This window comes from Argopecten irradians, chromosome 10 (assembly GCF_041381155.1).
Source record: "Argopecten irradians isolate NY chromosome 10, Ai_NY, whole genome shotgun sequence".
Classification (NCBI taxonomy): domain Eukaryota; kingdom Metazoa; phylum Mollusca; class Bivalvia; order Pectinida; family Pectinidae; genus Argopecten; species Argopecten irradians.
Window position 1 is genome coordinate 25391223 of NC_091143.1, and position 20924 is coordinate 25412146.

The window sequence follows — 20924 nt, forward strand, 5'->3', positions numbered from 1 at the left end:
TCAGAACCTTGTATTTTGACCATTAACTGTCCTAATTGCCAGGGCACATAAACATGTCTTAACGCTGAAATTCCTCTGTTCGACATATTGATGACAGCTTCTTACCCTGCCAAAGCCAAGGGGCATCAAAATCTTCCTATTTGTGTTTGCCGCCGTTTATAGTTTAAGCAAAGCTAGCATGCATATTCGTAGACGCAATTGGTGGTATTTCTATTTTCAAAGTAAATTGCAATACTTAGTCATAATTTTGATTTTTGTTATGACAAGAATATTTCTGACTAAATTTTAATATCTGACGAATCAAAGTAACATCAAAAACATGTAACAAAATGTGTTCATAGTTTCGTATGCGGTTGCTTGATTCCGCTAGGTGGCGTTCTTCAAACGTTACGAATGACGCTTTTATTTTGTCAACACTTTCGAACAATGTGATATTTCAGCCGTAACTAAAACAATAACTCATCAGTAAATATGGCAGAAGTACTTGAACGCGACGAGAAGGAACTTTCCTCTTTGTCAGAAAGGTATGAACTTGAAATCGACGACGAAACGGATTCGCCACACGGATTAAATGCCAGTTTGTCACCAGAATCGGGCATTGAACTTGAAAGTCGGATAACTGATTTGACAGTAAATGATGACGAGAAAACATTCGTTGCTGAGGGAGAACAAGGTTCTTCTGAAGTCGTAAAACCAAACGAAATGTTTCAATTTAATTTGACTGATCCCGATGAAATTTTGCGAATGCTTGAAAATGTTGAACTGTCTGAAGAAGATACAGATGCGTTACTTCAAGAGGCTTACAACGTGAACAAAAAACTCCGAATGATGCTACAGAAAAAGGAAGAAAAAACGTAGATTTTAATCCTGCAGAAGCGTCTCTTGCCAACGGACCATCAGTTGTAATGGTTCCAGGACATTCTGTACAGTCTAGAGCCAGTTCTAATACAAGGACATCAAGTAGTAGGGCAAATTCCAATACAAGAACAATGCCTTCTCAGAGTAGAACTGCTTCTGGTACCTCATCAAGAGAAAATTTGTTTGCTAAGAATGCTCCACTCCCTCCAATAAAGGACATGAACCCTAACACACTTCACCCAAGTGCAAGTAGTGCTGCAGAAACCCATGGTTCTGCATCCATGAACTCTGTGTATAGTGCTAAGCTGCGTCGACCTGCTCCTCCTTCTGCTGGTACCCATCCCACAAGAAACGCCTTATCCTCCCAAGGTCCAGGCCGAAGAACTGTACCTCGCCAAGGTCTTATGGTAAAATCCGTCAATATTGTTTCATGATTAAGACGTATGTTTATCCTAGGTTCCCTTATTCTTCATCTTCCAGTTATTATAAAGCCATATAGTCCATCACTGTGGGTACCCTAACCCGTACACCAGATATTGGTATGGACGAGGCGGTGGCTGGTGACAACAAGAGGAACTTTTGCAATATTTTCAGTTTTAATGTAGCATAATTGTCTATTCTACCTTTTCCAAAATTTCCATAAACACCATTCACATTTTTCATTTCCTACTTTTATCGCACAAAATTTCCCAATTTTCACCAGGTGGCAATTTCCCAAAATACCCAGGAAAAACACTGGACCCTCAGCAGCTGCAAAACTCGTCATTACAGCTTTAAAATTGATGATGTATTTTGCAATGCAGTCGTGTTTGATGACAAACCGATGAACTTTATAATTCGAGAATACAGCACGGAACTTCAGTTTAATGCACACCTGTCCAGATGTCACCCTTTGCTGATATGTTCCGTTTTTCGTACATTTTCCGTTTTAATTTTGCATCCTATCCTAATTTGTAAGATTTATTGTTTTGATACTGCTTTATCATTTGCTAGTTATTTATTTTTTATCTAAAGATGTTTTAATACTTTAATACTGTTTAGTCGCCCAAACCTCAAAATTAATTGAAAAGATCAGTTATTGCCTGAATTGATCAAAATCAAAATGATTAATCATTCTACATTGTGTATCGTTTCAATCAGTAATTGAAATAATCATATAGAACGCTATATATATTGCTATCTAGAAAGGAATATTTGGCTGAAAAAGCTGCGTTTCTTAATTCATCAACCAAGTAGCCATAGAAAATGAATTCCGTTACCAGTAAAGCATTAAATACACATATCAGTGTTTTATTTTGATGCCACCATTTTTCACATGTGAACTCTGCATGTGACCCTAGGGATTACTGTCTATTCCTCAATAAAATTACATGGCTGCTGTGGGCTGATAGACAACATACGAACGCGATATATAATAAGCTATGAACTGGACAATAGGTTACCAGAAAATCTACATTAACTACAATAAAACTGTGAAAATGGCAAAACATTCCCCTTCGTTTGTACCCGGAACACCTGGCCCATCGTTAGATCACCAATTTCCGATGGTACAGTGTACACCCACAGTGTTTCATTATATTCTGGTGTATATTAGTGTAGGTGGCATGCAATGATAATATTGTCCATAATTAAGTGATACAGATAAAAGTAATAATTGTATACCTAGGCTAGTGGTCTGTATGGAAAGCGTTGGTGCTGAAGTTTCAAAACCAGGACCTGTTACACAAACTAACATGCATAACCTCACACCAATCAAGTGCGTCAGGGACGAAGAAATGCAGATATTGCAGCATTCAATTCGCTTGACATAAACTTAGTCCACTAGTACTGGGAACTTGATTTACATGTTACACATGAATACTGATGGCTCATGTCACGTTTAAGGAGCAAAGTGGGGCCATAGTTTTGTTGGTACATGTACATATCATGTACAATGGCAAGTTATGGATGGCTAAAAGTTTGTGGCTTTACAACTCCTGAATTGTCAGACAATTGACTAGAATCTATCAACAAAGACCTACTCCTTCTTATGCTGGTATCTTCCCAAGGCTCACCCTAAGTTTTATCCATCCTACCAAGGCCCAGGGCATATAAACCAGCCTATAATTGATTATTTAGCTGTTTTTTTAGTTAGCCTAATATAAAATTATCGATTATAAAGAAATTTTGAAAAAGGCCAATGGGCAGGTTTAGGCAGGACTGGTATATATAGAGCAAAAGGTGGAATTCTCCAAAACCATATAGTTTCTGAATTGTTTTCCTATCATGCAAAATAGGAGATCTTGTCACCTTAATTACATATTCTATATTACATATTACAGAGTTATTCTTGCAGGTAGATATTGATTGTGACGTTATTTGTTTAGAGCGTAACATCATATTTCTCGGAGAAAACAATGTAAAAATTATGACGTCACAAATAGATACCTATCCACAAGGGAGCTAACTTTGTAATATGCAAAGAATGAATACTAGGAGGACAGATAATTATTCTACAGACACATGTAAAATGTCTGGTGTCTGTAAACTTTGGTATAAAGGCTGGAGTAACTCGTGGTAGGATGAAAAATTTATGGATGCATATATACAGACTAATGAAAATTCATAGTAAATCCAACAATCAGAAAGATATTTTTTTCTGTAGTGTAGATATACGTCATATGTCAAATATGTAGTTTTGTTTTGTCTGTTTAGTATAATTTACTAAACTATCATTGATTTCAGGAAGAACATTCCCTGAAAAGGAATACACATTGGTAAAAATTTGTCTGCACACCTGAATGCTGTGATATATACATCCTTTTTATATTGTATCACTTTTATTATTTAATTAGCTCACCTGGCCCAATTAGAGCCAGTGAGTTTATTCCGTGGTGCAGCACATGTCCATACATCAACATTTCCTTCAAATCTCTACTAGTAGTAAAGTGTAACCATTTGGCTCATTAAAACATCTGTAGGGAAAGTAAGGGCAACATATGTATCAACGTTGGCTATTGACCCAACTGAGGTAGGAGGGTGATGGATGGAGTTAGTTATTTGCTAATAAATTTAACCTTGTGAATGGAATTTTAGCAAATTGGACTAGGAACATTCAGGAGGGAAGAGGAAGTGTTGGTATACATGCTGGCTCTGACCACCCTGGGGCAGGAATTCAACTGTAAATTCTTTAAAAATTCTTCTGGAAATAAAACTGTGCATATTTAGATATATGATGTACTTTTATTGAGATGTAGTTATAATATCCACGTGGTTGGAATGAAGTATTTCCTTGCCCCATAAAGAAGAAAACAGAAATACATTTGTAATGGTCTAGTCTTATTTTTTTGAGACTACAATCAAATGATCTAATGTCACCTAATTACACACAGTTATACAACACTGGTAATCTTTCTTGAACATTTATAATTTGTAGACTTAATAAAACCACACACATATATAATACATATGTTTAGTTATTATATAGATTCATTTTGCTTAAAAACTATTTAGTGTTTGTAGAATGTAGTAGTAGCATGCTGTAAATTTATCTATTTTAGTATTACTAATATTTATAAAACTCCTATAATAAATGTTGCACTCACATTTTTTTCAAAAGTGGTTTGGTTTTGGTTTTATTATTTTAACGTCCTATTAACAGCCAGGGTCATATAAGGACGTGCCAGGTTTGTTGGTGGAGGAAAAGCCGGAGTACCCGGAGAAAAACCACTGACCAGCGGTCAGTACCTGGCAACTGCCCCACATGGGATTCGAACCTGTATCCCAGAAGTGGAGGGCTTGTGTTAATATGTCAGGACATCTTTAAAACCACTCGGCCCCTTTTTCAAATGAACTATCTAATATGTATAATATATTATTATTTAGAAAGAAAAAAATTTTGTTGATGTTAATTTAAATGTAATCATGTATGATGATTACATTTAAATTAACATCAACAACATTTTTTTGGCAAAGAGTGCAAATTTTCAAATAAGATTGACAGCTAAAATAGAAACATTTACAGCAATTTATTTCAGTTCGCTTTTATGCAGTCATATACACCAGCTTTTTAACTTTGCATTTTTAGAAGCTTATTTCTGTACTGAGTGATAGACATAGATTTATTATAGAACTATAGTACATGTATATTGATATGTTTGAGCTTGAAAGACAACTGAAACTGAAGTGCTATAGTGCAGCATCTGTTGTCATGTGACATGTGTAGCCATGCAACTAACTTGAAGGAGCTACCAAGTTGTTCAAATAAAACAACCTTATGGTCCTGCATTGTTCCATATACTGGTGTATGTATACTGCAGAGTTTTCTACTTGTGTGGGTAGGTATATGATTGTGACGTCATATTTTTGCAAGAAACAAAAATGAATTAAATTTCACTCACAATATAACGATGTCTCAATGGGGCTTATTCACATATCACGTAATACCCGATAACATTTGTCACCTTTGATGGAACGATCTTCCCGCTTAAATCATTCTATCATCTTTTGACGTCATTCTATCACCAATAGAAACAATAGTCCCACACAAACGATATCGTGTATCACATGGTACTTGAATTATTCCCATTGATACTTTCCCACAAGGTAGATAACTCTGTAATATGCAAAGGCGGATTAAGGTTAAGGTGGTTCACATCTCACTTACCAAGTGGTATAGATCTGTATATTGGAGAGACAAGCCATGGGACATCTGCTTCATTCTTTTACTTCAAACAGTTTTGTAAATAATAACCAACTGTACTTTTTTTCGGAGACTTAATTTAGCCTTTTCATGCCTTACAGCCTTTCCACAGTGATTCAATATCGCAATTCACAGTTGAAATGTTATATCATACATGTACATGTATTTGAACTTTTTTTTCGCCGCAATTTATTTTTCGCTAATTGTAATCACCCGCAAAATAAGCAAAATTTCATTGCGTGCAAAAAATAGTTGGTTTTAATAGTCATTTATGTTGATCAGTTGCGAACTTTTTTGAACAAATAATCTGTTTTATTTACCTGTAGTATAACCTCATTGAAAGAAATTTTGATGATCTTGCTAGAACTCTTAATAAAGGTAGTGTAAAAAAATTACTGACATTATTACATAATGTTATTACTGTACATTATTTATACCATTTTCTGCTTTTAGAAACAAAATTATTACTAGATTGCTAAAGTCTACATGTATTTAGTAAATCATTTTTGGTAAACATTTTTCCAAATTTTTGTCCAAAAGAATAATCAAGGTTTTTATCTTATTTTTCAGCCAAACAAAAAACCGAAAAGTGCTAAAAAAGTCTGAACAAGTTCCAATAGCTGAACGTCCCCCATGGAACGACCGGTTCAATCAGGACTGAGTGTACAGCATAATATAACGAGGAGCAGGGGATTATTATAAGCAGACACAGTATCTTCATTCCTGTATTTCTGGTGAAAAATTGTTTTGTTTAATAAGAAATTGTTTTGTTCACAAGACTCAGTTACTTTATTTTTAATCATTTTTTTATGATTTATTTTATTGTTTTAGTTCATAAAGAAACTGTATATTCTTCTATCAGTATACTCTCTGTTCATTATTTTAAATACATTTAGTGTTTACATAGTAATATATACCGGGTACACAAATCCGGTCTTGTAAAGTACATATACATGTATTTGAAATATCTGTCTGTTATGTTGTAAATACATGTATAATAAGAACTTTTCATTTTTTCTTTAAAAAGTCATTTTTTCGTACTAGACTATATAGTATTTGACCCAATGAGTGGCTTATTAATTGATTTGAAATAGTTTTTTAAAAAAATATTCAAAGAAAAAATTTGAGTAAAATCAGGAAAGTGAAGGGTTTTCGGATTGTCTTGAGTTGACTTCAAATAATTCAGTATCATTCGGTACAAGGACCAGTCTTCTACAGTGTATAACTTTTCATATAATTAGGATTTTCTACCTTTAACAGATTTGTGTTCATACAGCTTTACCATATTGTAGATGTTTGTGTTCAAAATGAAGACACAGTATTGAAGATGTATTTCTATATAATACCACATGCAGCTGTACTGTAGCAGTTTTTTTTTTTTTTTTTTTTTTTATTTAATCTTTTCCTGTCTTTACCCTGGTGATGTTGCTTTGAAATAAGCCTATACCGAGAAATAGTAATAAGCCCATTCCTAAAAAAAGGGCTACAATCTAAGCTTTAACCAAATTAGAGATATGTATGATGAGATGATTAGGCATTATAAACACATGCATAAAAACACCTGTTATGCATTACAATACCATATTCACCATAATTAGCGCCCCTCCCCCTATACCTGTTATGCATTGCAATACCATATTCACCGTAATAAGCGCCCCTCCCCCAATAAGTGCCCAGCATCCCTTTTCTGGAGAAGAGTTGAAGTTGTATAAAAGTGCCATTTTAATGGATTTGACAATGTTTTTCAACATGTGATACCTCTAACATCAGTATTGTATTCCATATTACATGAATTCGAACTTGTAAGTCTTTTACGTGTGAATCATAGTATAAGAATGCGTCTAAAAGAATAAAAGGCACATGCATGTTTATTATAACGGATATTTATGTACCATGAGTATAGAAAGATTTAAAATATTGCTGACTTATTTCTTCCACAACTTACATTTTGGTTTATTACTAAGCGGTCCCTTTGTTACAATAATTTAAAATTGCTCCACCGCCGACAGCATCAATGATACCCATCATTTGAGCAATAATTGGTGTTGAATCGTGTTTACATACGTGTATGTCTAATTAACACAAATAGTTATTCAAAATAATTTATTTTGCTTTCGTTGCATGCACAATCAGTACTGCATTCCATATAGGACATTTTTTTCGGGATGCAATTTTTTTTTTAATATTTTTTATGCTGGAGTAAAATCAGAAGGTCAAACTTTTCAATGTTAATAATAGTGTAAAGTGATTTACTTTTGTAACTGAAGAAAAATGCTAAATCCGCTGCTCCTGTTTTTGATAGAGAAAAATTACCATTTGTCAGCGGTGGAGCATCTTTAAGTGCCCTGGGCGCTAATTACGGCGAATACGGTACGGTAAGTCATGATTGCAATAAGCCTATGTGTCAATGTTTATTGTTTTCTCAATATAGCCACTTTGTTCTGGTTTATCTAGCTCCTACTTCCTCCATAGTATGTTTTACTAAAAAAAAGTAAAAGTGATTTGTGCCTTTATTGTAAATTATACAAGGACTTATATAATTCATTTTGACAAGATAATTTATATTTATATGTGTGTGTTATTTATTTTAATATATATATATATATATATGTATACATAAAAATTACAATGAAATACAAATTTGATGAAATAGACTGTGATATTTAGCTATATTGTTTTTTAATTGTTAGTAATTTAATTTTAAATGAATGACTCCATGTGATGTGTCCTAATTCCTGAGTTTTATATGTCCATCATTTGATGGGATTATTACAGTATAGCATAGTACATAGGTACACTGTTTACTATCAAGCTTTTAATAATGCCCACATTTGGGATACAATAATACTTGATGATGATTTTCATTCATCATTCATTTTGCATAACTTCAGAATTGATTTTCATGCCCCTCTTATGAAATGGTGGGTCATATAACAAAGTGGAGTTACTAAAGTCTGCTTCCATCCATGTCCAGCCATTCCTTGTCTGTCCGTCCATCCACATTCCAAGTCCGTCCATTCCAATTCCTGTCACATCCTGTTACATAGTGTCAGGCCACATTTCTAGTTGTTGTAAACACTGAACAGGTTTACTGTTTACTGGTGTAATGATGAAGGTTGTGAAAAAATAGACAAAAATCATCAAGCCTGTGATATACTGTTCTAGAGGTGATATTAGTTAGTCAAATGACAATTTGATTGTTGGTTAATTTTGGTGATTACCCGTAATTTTACTGGTTCAGAGTTACTTGCCATGGTAGATGAAAGTATAAAGTTCTAATAGTTGGCTGGACAGGTGAAAAAATCCAGTTTCATTCATACAAAGATTTTATCATTCAGAATAATATAATGTTAAATTTCATGGTGAAGCTAATCCTGTAGTCCTCATCCAAGAAAGGGAAGTCTTTAGATTTTCTTCATTCAATGATGTGCCAACATTTTACCACTCCTCTAACTCTGGGTTTCGAGTTTGAATCCTCTCTGAGGCAGTTGCCAGATACTGCCTGTAGATTGGTGGTTTTTCTCCGAGTACTCTTGTCTTTCCTTTACCTTCTAAACCTAGCACACCGATAAATAATCCTAGCTGTTTATAGAATGTAAAACCAAGTCACTGAAATCAGTGAAACTAAAACTGTACTTCATTTTTGTATTAATTGTTCTTATGGACATAATTTTGTGATATATATTCAAAATACCTCAACAAATCATTTGGTTTAGAATCATTTATCTTCAACACACTACAACATAATCTGTTGTTTAAAATATGTTGCCTGATTAGTTTGGAAATCCAGGCTTTAAACATTTCATGTTTGTTATGCTATATACATGTATTAAGCTCTCTAACTGTTTGTTTATATATGAAATATATTGTTTAGTGCCAATTTATTTTGTTAAATATGAGTATTAATGAAACTGTCTTCAAACAGAGTGATACCTGCATCAAAGATAGTTCAGAATTGTTACCCATATCTTTCAATAAGCTCCTTGTATCTTCCCCTCCTGTGTTGGTCCCTCTTGGGTCATAGTTGTGACTGATCAAAATTAAATTGTGATTTTACTTGGCTTGTTCTTGATCTGAAAACAAATGTGGCTGATCAATTGATTTCTGTTTTTTTTGTTTTTTACATCCGAAGTTTGTAAAGGAAATGCCTGTAAATTCATCTTTCTCCAATTTTTTTAATCTTAGTTTGATGACTGTATAAAAGAGGGAAATAGTAAATGTAATGTAGAGATAAGTGTTTCATTACGACAAACACCATTTTCTGCCTGATGATTTCAGTTTTGTTCTGTGTATAAATTTCAATAGAAGTGAATATTCATTTATAAAATGATTTCGTTTTTTTTGAGGAGATAACTTGCCATTTCCAGCCATATATTTTTACACCTGGGTTAATTGTGATGTGTTATGGCACCAGTGTTCATGAAGAAATTTGTAATAAATAAATTACAATTAAATTCAAATTGCAACTGTTGTGGTTTTCTTTTGATTTTTAAGATCATCTGCAGTCATTGCACTTTGTCTCTGTTGTAAGCCTTTTATGGTGCATACATACTTGTACAGTAATTTGATTTTATTCAAAATACTTGATCGATCCTACTCAAGAATTAAGCCCCAGGATCATGAAACAGCCTTAGACTTAAATTTTTGCTTAGCCAATCAGATATGATGTAATGTTTTGTAATGTCATTTGTGAATGGCTAAGTCGAAATTTAAAGATTGTTTAGACTAAAGTCTGTTTAGTGATTCTAGGACCAGAAGGCCCCAGAGTCTGCTATTGGATCAGTATAACTACCTGACAGCTTGCTTTATTTTGATTAATACTCTGGGCCTTTGTGAATTGAAAAGAAGTAATTGAAATAATATAGTATATGTGATCTTACAATATTAAATAAAAGTCAAGGTCAATTGTTGGAACAAACTTGGTAGCCTTTTATCCTAAAAAGCATTACTGAACCATTTTCTAATATATAAAAAGAATCTGAAAAGACAATTTTCAACTAGCAACATGATTTTAAATTATTTATTAATCTGTTGTAAAACTTTGGTCTCGTGTTTGTGGATGTTTAGAGGATCAAGGACATAGAACAGACTGTGTGGAAGGTTGGTACTCGTAAAACCGTCCAACCAATCACGTCTGTCAAGGTACACGGTCCAACTACCAAACCCAAGAGGCTCCGGAAGGGGAATTCTCATCAGGAGTTGCTGTCTACATATGTCAAACACACAGACCGAAATCTTCTCAAAAACCACCTGAGTGTACACCATGAACCTATTACCAATAGCTAACATGTCCTGAAAACGATGATTAATGTCAATATTTTTTATAAGCTTTAGTTTGTATTTACAATTTTCAATGTTTTGTAGGACTAGGTTATAGTAAGATAGGATACAGTAGTTTGTCTGATAAACATCGGTGGGTTTCTGGAACATAAAGAAGCCACATTTATCGAAGGAAGGTAATGGAATCCTTTTCATGTCTGTCAGAATATCATCAACATGTCGTACGATCCAGACTGTCGTGGGATCTTCTGATTTATGTACGGTCCATACACTTAAATACGCATTGGAGTCATACGCTATGAAGGCTTCTGTTGACAGGTTTAAATTCATCAAAATCTTCACATAACACACCCAGCCAACATGATGAATTTGAGAGGAGAAGAGGATTTCAGCGGTGTGAAGGTTCCACAGTTTCACAGTACAATCTGCCGAACCTGTCACAACTAATCCCCTACCACAATCCCCATCAATGGACAGGAGACATCGAACGTGACCTTGAAATGTCTTGTAAAGGTCAAATTTCTCAAGGTCATATGCACAAGCAATGGAATCTGATGCTATGTATAAGTATTCCTTATCTACTGCCAGGGCACGTACAGCAAAGTCTAGTGGTACAGTAGAAACACTGTGTTCTGGTGAAGCAACTTCACCAAGGAAGACTTCTCTCCCTCCTTTTCCTGAAATAAATGAAAGAGATTTCTTAAAAACAGCTGTAGAGTTTAATTCAATCATTTGATTTGTGTAAATGAATAGGGAAAATACACATTCCTGTCAAGTAGCCAGATCAGAAACTGAATCCTATCTCCTTTGAGATAAACCAACATCTCTATTGTCTGAACCAAAGAAGCATGCATGAAGTTAGCGGAGTGACATAGACCATATTTGACAACGTGAACAACCCTCAATGATCCATTCCTTTTACACTATCGGTACATGTACTTCCCTATTTTTCTTAACATTTCCTAAATCTCTTCTTAAGACTCTTAAACCACTTTGTTTGGGCTATTAAAGTTGAAGGCTAATGTAGAATATGGAATTGAAATACAACTTCCTTTGACTACTCAGAAAATGTTTGAAAGACCTCATTTTCTTTGAAGACCTCACTTTCTTTGACTCTGTCTTCAAACAAAATTGGGATGGGACATCACAAGGCGGATGCAACATAACCGTGCACAATGGGAGAAGTTAGTAAAACTTCCCCAATAGTGGAGCATAACTGAAACTCAAAAACTTACATGTAGATGCAATGTATTTAAAATCTCCTTACCTGCGACAGCGAAGTGTCCCTCCCCACAGGCCCACACATTAAAACTGTCTATTTGAACATCCTCCTGAGAGATTGTCTTTGAGACATACAAGCCTTGTTGTGAGGTGATCAGAAACGCCTGTCGTCTGATGAACTGGTTTTTGTACACGTGTGCTGGTTTGTTAAGGATGCGTTGCCTCACACCTCCGATGTGCCAAACAAGTTCTGTCCAAACCTTCTTACAGCTGTTTACACACAAGTTCCAGGACTTGCTGACCTGTATTTGAAAACAACTAAACTTCAAACAAAAGATCAAGTAATAACAAATTAGGCAAAACACAACTTACTCATTTTTACCCTAAACTGCTACCCTAAGGATGATTCATGTCAGCTTATGTTAAATAATATTCAAGTTTGAATAAGTAGTTATGAAAAAGACAAATAATCACTGTTTCACACTATGTCATAAGACATCTTACATGATTGACTATGTCAGAAGACATCTCATATGATTGACTATGTCAGAAGACATCTCATATGATTGGCTATGTCATAAGACATCTCACATGATTGGCCATGTCAGAAGACATCTCACATGATTGGCTATGTCAGAAGACACCTCACATGATTGACTATGTCAGAAGACATCTCACATGATTGGCTATGTCAGAAGACATCTCACATGATTGGCTATGTCAGAAGACGTCTCACATGATTGGACTATGTCAGAAGACATCTCACATGATTGGCTATGTCAGAAGACATCTCACATGATTGGCTATGTCAGAAGACACCTCACATGATTGACTATGTCAGAAGACATCTCACATGATTGGCTATGTCAGAAGACATCTCACATGATTGGCTATGTCAGAAGACGCTCACATGATTGGCTAGTATGTCATAAGACATCTCACATTATTGGCTATGTCATAAGACACCTCAAATGATTGACTATGTCAGAAGACATCTCACATGATTGGCTATGTCAGAAGACATCTCACATTATTGGCTATTTCAGAAGACATTTATCAAGTGAGTTTAATAATTTGATATACACAATTCGGTAATGTCACAAGTCTCCAGGTGGGAGGCATATCAATCTATTTACAAGTTTCATTATTTGCAAAGCCCATTGTCATGCGTTTAATATTCAATTTATTACATAAATATCAATTAGTATTTATGTAAAGTGAATCTAACTAACTTTCAATTTCGTTCCTTGTACTTATTTACAACAAGATCATGTAACATGGTTATTGACAAAGATGAGTTCAGCAATCTTTTAGAACACCAAAATCTTACAAATATAAGTGTATGCTGCATGCTCCATGCATCATAGCAAGTCTCATTTTATTTTTCAAGTTACATACCAAACAGCAGCTGTGTACTGATTTGACATCCAAGTAATACAGAATTTGGTCACTGACTTCAGTAGGGAGACGGGTAAGGAAGTCCACTTTACAATTCAAGGGGAGATAAGTCTGAGTCAAAAACAATAATTGTTCTGGTCCACAAAGCTGTAATAGCTCATCCAGAGTCTCTGTTTTCTCTGCCTCTGTCAACACCTGAAACTTTTCTTTTGTAGAATTCAACCACTTCCGAAATTCTTGAGAATCCATAGATTATTGGATTATTGATCACCTTCTTGGCCATGTGATGTCAAGATTTGTTTATAAGAAACTGTAAATCTGAAAATAAAAGGAGCAAGACATATATTGCTATGGGAATACACCAAAATGTATTCAGATCCTGATACATCCTACAAAGGAGTAGGTCTATACATCAAAATTTATTTTTCTGAGTGTTTAAAACATTTTTTTTTTTTTTTTTTTTTTGCTTTTCTTTTCACAGTTTTTCTTTAATTTAACTGGTCTTGCTTTTTATTTATTTATGAGAGTCTTGTTCACAAATTCATTCTTAACCTAAGGATTTCAATGTCATTAATGCTTTTTTGGAGGGGAGGGATGGGAATGGGTTCTCCTTTGGCTTCATGACCCAATTTTTTGTGACACCATTGTTGCCTTTATAGATTTTAAAATAATCTGAAGATATCTGTAACAAACATGAAGGCCAATATATCACTTCCTTTTATTAATAATGTTTTTCTTTAATTATTTTCTTATGTTTATAAGTGGGGTTTTTTCTATGAATTTTTGTAATCTTTTAATGAAAAAAAAATAATGATAGCTCAACTCTAGATCTGTCATGGTGACCTAGCTAAATCTTCAATTTATGAATTTTTTAACAGAAATTAGATATCCTTCTTAGCAGAAAGTGCTCAAGGTATTTTCACACAAAAATATTGTAATTCTTATAACTGATAGAGTGCAGAATGATATCAGACAGTCAATATTTCCTAACCTGAATTTGAGGTCAAGAAATCTTGACCTGAAATTGACTAGAAATCCTGGTCAATTTCTGATCAATATTTCTTGACCTGAATTCTAGCCAATTTCCAATCAGAAAAGTTTGCCTGTCTTCAGGCTCCCTTACATGAATATGTATATATATATACAAGTATGTAATTGGTGTCCATAATAAACTATTAATGTCTAATGTCTACAATAGCTGGTTGCTATATAATTTTTAAGGGAAGCATACCTACCTATCTCTGACACTTGTCTGTAAGCTGTATATATATTAAAAATGTCTACATTGTAAATATAATGACCAGGAAGTTTTGACACTTTGTCTTTTTTTATATGTTACAATGTTCATACTATGTATATCCAAATAGAAGTGTTACACATATATCCTACACTGAAACAGGAAGTAAGTTTACACATATAACCCTTGCACAGAACTTGACATCAGGATTATAATCATACAATCATCATTATGTCTGCTACAACACTGAGTTCAGCTAGAAACTGGAACAACAATAATGCTAACAAGTAAGCTTTACATGTTATTTTTATAATTAATAACTATGTACAACTATAATTCAAATGACTGATTATAGTCTAGTTGTGTTAACCTGGTCCTGACACCATATATTTTGCCAGATAGGCTTATTTGTACATTGCAGGAGCCTGGTGTAGGAACACACATTTTAACTTAGTCAAAACTTTCAAGTCTGGTGTCAGGGTCAGAGTAAACTTGCTTTCCGGCAATTATGAATGTATGCAACCTGAACAACAAAGTAATAATAATATGTACGTAATGTTCACCATTCAAAGTAAGCATCCTAAAAATTGTATACATGATGATGACGATGGTAATAACGATGATGATAATTGTGAAGATGATGATGATGATGATGATGGTGATGATTAAAACGTGACAACTAATCATAATCACCGTCATCACCATCATATCACTATGATATTTAATCATGATCGAGATAAATCTTTTATAATTTTACTTCATAAATGTCTAATTTCAATTTGATTTTGAAGTCTTGGAATTCACCTTTACATGGTAGTAAGAATTCCAAACTTTTACTGTTAATATTATCTCCAACAAATTTGTAGGCCTACTTTCACTTTCTCCTGTACTTACATAATATGTCTGGTACTTATTGTTGCTTTTGCTCATGATAATTTCTCACTATTTAATAAACTAATCAACTTTTAAAACTAAGATTAAACGTTAAATACTTACAGCAAACATCTAAGATGCGTGAAATCACTACTTAGAAGGGAAAAAATAATGTGTGACGACCTACTTTTACTTCCTTTATCGAGAGTTATTTCCCTTGGTCCTCTTTCGAGGGCGCCACTTCCGTTAATAGTTGCTATTTCTGAAACATGGCTGCCGATTTATTCTTCCTGCTTGACCGTAACAAAAGTGCTAATTATTGACTGCAGCGTAAGGACAGCAGTAAGTTAAAATGAACCATACTCTCATATCTTGATAATATAGTTACGAGCGATAAATTTGATGGCAATTGTGATTGTGAAAACACCCTTTCTTTCAAATGCTGCCACACGAGTGCAACTTCCTACTTTCAGACCCACCTTGGTTTTGCTGATAGGGCAATAGTTGCTTGTTCAGTAACTATCATCGGTCTTAAATTAATTAATGTCACTATAAACACACTTCAGTCATGAGAAAAGATTGGATTAACAAAATTGTTGCCCTTTTTATCAAGTTCTGATACTATATGACAGTGCTCACAGTTTAGACCATGGCGTTTTTAATAGGCTTCAGGCAATACACCGGCTGTGAATAGTGAGGCAATTAGCTGGTAAAATAAGATAGATGTATGTATTACGTCATTTTAATATGAGAGACTTTTGTTACGTGTTTTGTGTAAAATTCACATAATATTTATCATGTTACTATGCATGTGTATGATTCAAGTAAACAAATGAATTTATCAAATTATATCAAATATCACAGCACTAAGAGCAGAAAACATACAAATTTTGAAAATATAATGTGTAGAGATTGGACTGGGTTGATCATTGGTGACCAGGCTGCTCATAAGTGATCAATTGGTAGAACATTGTACATCTGGCTATAGCTATAGTGTTCAGAGCTCCTGGGTTCAAATCCCAGTCTGACTGCTACATTTTCTCCTCCTGTTACTATAAGTTATAAGGGTCTCATTTGTCTTCAAAGGCTAAGACTTTGAAAAAGAAGGTAGTAGTAGCGGGATCAGACTTCATGGATCTTGATTATCGGTGGCAATTATTTATAAACATGCATAGCTCAATCGGCAGAGAATCTGGCTAGTGTTTGGAGGTCCTGGGTTTGAATCCATGCAGGTCTGACCAGCTATATTTACATCTCTTCTATTACAATTATGTTTTTGTTTAGAAAGACTTGTAATGTTTTGAACATCAACATTTACAAGAGATTCCAAAATTTCACCACAACAGTTACATAGAGATGGGCCAAAAAGATACAAATATTCTTTGATGGCAAAACATGTTGTGCATGCGGAAAACATGTACCAGACATACCGTACCGTATTCGACCCAATAAGTACCATGTCCCAGCAAGTGCCTTTTCCCTTTGTGAGACCTTAATTTCACTTACTTTGATAGAAATACAGACTGAAACAATGAAATTTGTAAAGATTTTTCTATTTGATCAGATTTCTTTTGTAAATTGATTACTGGTAATGCCTTACTCTTTGCAATGATTTTGTCAAATGTTAGCTCGAATATTTGGTCCTATTAAACACTCTTCATTTTTTGTCAATTTTTAGCTGCCCCTTCTTATTGGGTCAAATTCGGAACTTGTAATAGCATATACCCACTGTAGTGCAACTAGTACGGCAACGATGTTTTGATCCGTTTCCGGTATCGCTTCGGCGACATGAAGACCACGATACTGTGCTTTGTATCACTAATTTGCTGACGTTACGGATGATACCATGATTCATGGTATGTAGTGATTGCTGAAGAGTATGATAAGTTTCAACCAAACCAAAAAATATATTATTATCTGTTTTCTTATATTTCAAAAAATGGATTTGAATATCACACATGACAGAAAACACAGCTAGATTTTTCGTTCAGCTTCGATTTGCCGACTTATATTGAGGTATAGTTTTACTGTGATTCAATATTGGAAATCTTTGGACTTTCCCGTTTCCATTGGTATATAATTTGTTTACATTAATGTAAAAAATACTTATGAAATTCAACAATTTGTGTTCGATATCAGACTAGTGTCGCAACGGTTTTGAATTTCAATAGTGTACGGTTGAGACACAAGTTAAAAACAAAAGTGAGTGTACGGTTTGGATTTCTATCTTTCAGAAAATGACATGAAAATAGACCAATTTGTGTACTATTATTAGAATTAAATTCATCAGACATAATATTTAACGTGTACGCGGTTAGGCGACTTAGGAAAGCTTCAAGTAAAGTAAGAAACGCAATCTTAATTTTGTAGTAGCCTAGCTGCAATATTGTAGCTCAAAAGACTTTTAGACAGAAAATGGTGTCGTCTTTAGAACTACAATTGGCGCCTATTACTGCTAATGGAGCAAAGTAATGATTATATATGTAAACCATTATAAAAAGTTTGTTTGCATTTAATCGTACTTGATTGATATCGCTTACCTACTAGGCCATGAAAATGAACCATGTAAAATATCAAATTCTCAGCGAGACACGTTTTTTACACATATACACATATGAAGGCGTTTCTGAAGAGAATTTATACAGCAAGTCTACAATTTACGAATTTGACGTTTTGTGAGCGGTATGGTAGATATTAAGAATGGTACTTACATTGTATGTTTGTTTTCGACAAAAATAATATATAAATGCTTGTATACGCACAAAATAATTGGAAACCTACAAAAAGTATATAAAATTGTGCCCCAGTGATTTTCGGAGGCACTGCGCATGCTCCACTAAGACACATAGGTACCAATTCCTACGCGGCCGAAAGGTATAGTAGGCCGGGTACGTATATTCGTTCTAGTAGTAGACTACAAATGGATATACTAGTTTATCCCGTAGTGAGCTTGATATACAGTAACCTTGTTCATGTCATATTTTTGCATACATCGGCTATTTTAATTTAAAAAAAGCACATCAAATATCACGCACAAGGACTTACAATGTAAATATACTTATAAATACTTGGTGCAAATTAGCACACCATAATAGTACAAAATATATATATCATGTGACTGTGTTTTAACATATATCCGCACCTTAATAGATATGCGAGAACAACCCATTTATGTCACACACCAATGCATGTCAAAATATGACAACGAATGCTTAATTACACTAGTGATACATGCAAAAATATTACACGGGCAAAATCACTAGTCGTTCCAGTTATAAAGAAAAAAAAGCTTAAGTTTAATAATAAAACGCGTTCGTATACGTCTGTATAGAGTTAGAATATTATTTGATAAACAGTTGATGATTTTTGGGGAAACTTTGTTCGATTTCTTCTGGTGTGTTGTCATGAGCAACCGATTAAACAATGACAGTATCTGACTACCGATAAACCAAATATACAAATATATATCTATATACTTCTTCAATTATAAGAATACTTTTTCAATATTCAATGAATTCTCACATTGACTTAAACTCAGTGTTTTTGTGACCGCTTGAACTCTGAAGAAATTATTAGTACACCAAAATCTGCATGTAACTGCCAATGTTAATATTGAGAATTATCATACATTTGGTTTAATAGCCAGACATAGGTACTGTACATGTGTACAGCGACAATATAAATATCGGTTATTAACGGGCAGGAAATTCAATCTGACGTAATTTCAAAAACGATGAAGAGACATCAAGAAACCAAGACGTTACGCCCACAAGTCTGATAATGAGATAAAGTTTGTATCAATGTACACCCAACACAGTGCCTATGGACCATTTTATACGATTTCAAAAGGAAAAAGTAACGCTCTTTCCAACGTTAGTAATCTGTTTCTTTAGACTTCCTAGAAATATGATTTTTGGCTGCTAAAGCGCAGGCGTGGTAGATTTTTCTTGTTTTTTTTTTGTCGGGGAGCTTTCCACTTTTCGCAATATATACATATGTACGTACTTTATAGAATAATTATTTACAGTTTATATATTTATGTACATTAATTATATATAATGTAATCGTGGACCCACAAGAGTACCCAAAGACCATTTTAGACCTTTTAGGGGTCTAGATAAAAAAATCGGTAAACATCCTATTCTACATTGTACTATGTGTGTTTAATGTAGAATAGAATTTTTAATGCTTTTTTTTTATCTAGGTCCCTAAAACGTCTTAAAATAGTCTATTGGCACTCTGGTGGGTCCATAATTATAAAAACTGTAACTAATTCTCAGATTCCTGTGCTTAATACGCTACAGTTGAATTTTATTACGCATGGAGATGCCATCATATAAATAATGCCAAACCGTTGCAATCCCAAACTCCAAACCGTACACTTTTTCGCAATATCATCGATCAAAACCGTTGCGCAAAGACTGACACAACGATGTAAGCAATGGGTCAAACACTCTTTATTCTTCATCAAATATAGCAAAGCGCATATCAGATTAATACATATGAACCTAATAATTTGTTTCTCAGTCATATTTTGTGAATATCTTGGATAATAAGCAAGATTCAGATGAAAACTTGACGTTTTTGCCAGGAACTCGCATCAAGCTGTATGTAAGTGTCACAATTGTATGATAAATGTGAGTACTTTGCGTGAAATCACGATCTTAATACAAGGTAGGATATCTAATCAACACTTGAGCTGAATATCGGTCTGTAACACCATGCGCAATGTATTTAAACTCTACAAGTTGGAACCTACCTGTTCGGTACTCGTATATCGAAGCGATACCGGAAACGGATCAAAACATCGTTGCCGTACTAGTTGCACTACAGTGATACCGGTATGATCTGACTGACAAGTCCTTTACTTTTTCAAGTCTAACTTGGTTAATTTTGACCTATCCTTATTCCTATCCAGGTAAGTTACATATACATTAGTCTATGTCAGCTAGGCATATGGATTAGTTGCTAATTTGTAAATATAAATGAACCCCACTTAAATTAAGTTCTGTGACTTTCTATTTACAATCGGATTGAGAATATATGTGTTTTAAAAACACATTTTAAACTGAAATTTTATTTGATTTTCAGTGTGAACATTTCAAATTAACGTAAAGCACTCTAAAAAACATATTGTAATTCTGAAGAAAAGAAGCTTAATTTACAGTAATTAAGATTTCCTAATTTTTCATTGATAGATACAACAGACCACATGCAAATGTACTTTCAACTTTCAGAAATGATTTTTGTATTCATGAATAATCTTTTTTAAGATAAAAAAATAAACATATTTTTGACTTTTGAGTTTATAAGAGATAAAAATCACCCTTCGTTCATCCTTCCTTTTTGAGATGACTTGTAAATAGTAATAACAAT

The 20924-nt window shown here is 34.0% G+C and overlaps 2 protein-coding genes and 1 pseudogene across 4 annotated transcripts in view; 2 read left to right on the forward strand and 1 right to left on the reverse strand.

Moving 5' to 3' along the window:
* The first annotated feature begins 347 nt into the window (after nucleotides 1-347).
* LOC138333489 (uncharacterized) lies at nucleotides 348-9999 on the forward strand (annotated as a pseudogene).
* On the reverse strand, nucleotides 9641-15767 carry LOC138333488 (F-box/WD repeat-containing protein 2-like). 2 transcript variants are annotated; one of them, XM_069281898.1, is made up of 4 exons: nucleotides 15672-15767; nucleotides 13439-13756; nucleotides 12087-12342; nucleotides 9641-11496 (listed from the first exon to the last, which is right to left on the reverse strand). In XM_069281898.1, exons 2-4 carry the CDS (start codon nucleotides 13685-13687, stop codon nucleotides 10556-10558), a joined length of 1446 nt encoding a protein of 481 aa, XP_069137999.1. In that variant the 5' UTR covers nucleotides 13688-13756; nucleotides 15672-15767; the 3' UTR covers nucleotides 9641-10555. The 2 variants fall into 2 exon arrangements, with proteins under 2 accessions (XP_069137999.1, XP_069138000.1); XM_069281899.1 differs by lacking the exon at nucleotides 15672-15767 and adding an exon at nucleotides 14674-14789.
* LOC138333487 (tyrosine-protein kinase CSK-like) overlaps nucleotides 14810-20924 on the forward strand; it is a 51827-nt gene continuing 45712 nt past the window's right edge. Inside the window, exon 1 of one of the 2 annotated variants that reach the window (XM_069281895.1) lies at nucleotides 14810-14962. In XM_069281895.1, the coding sequence (XP_069137996.1) occupies nucleotides 14907-14962 (56 nt within the window). In that variant the 5' untranslated portion in view covers nucleotides 14810-14906. Of the gene's footprint in view, nucleotides 14963-15746; nucleotides 15891-20924 lie in introns of those variants that run through there. The other variant, XM_069281896.1, reaches the window with a different exon arrangement.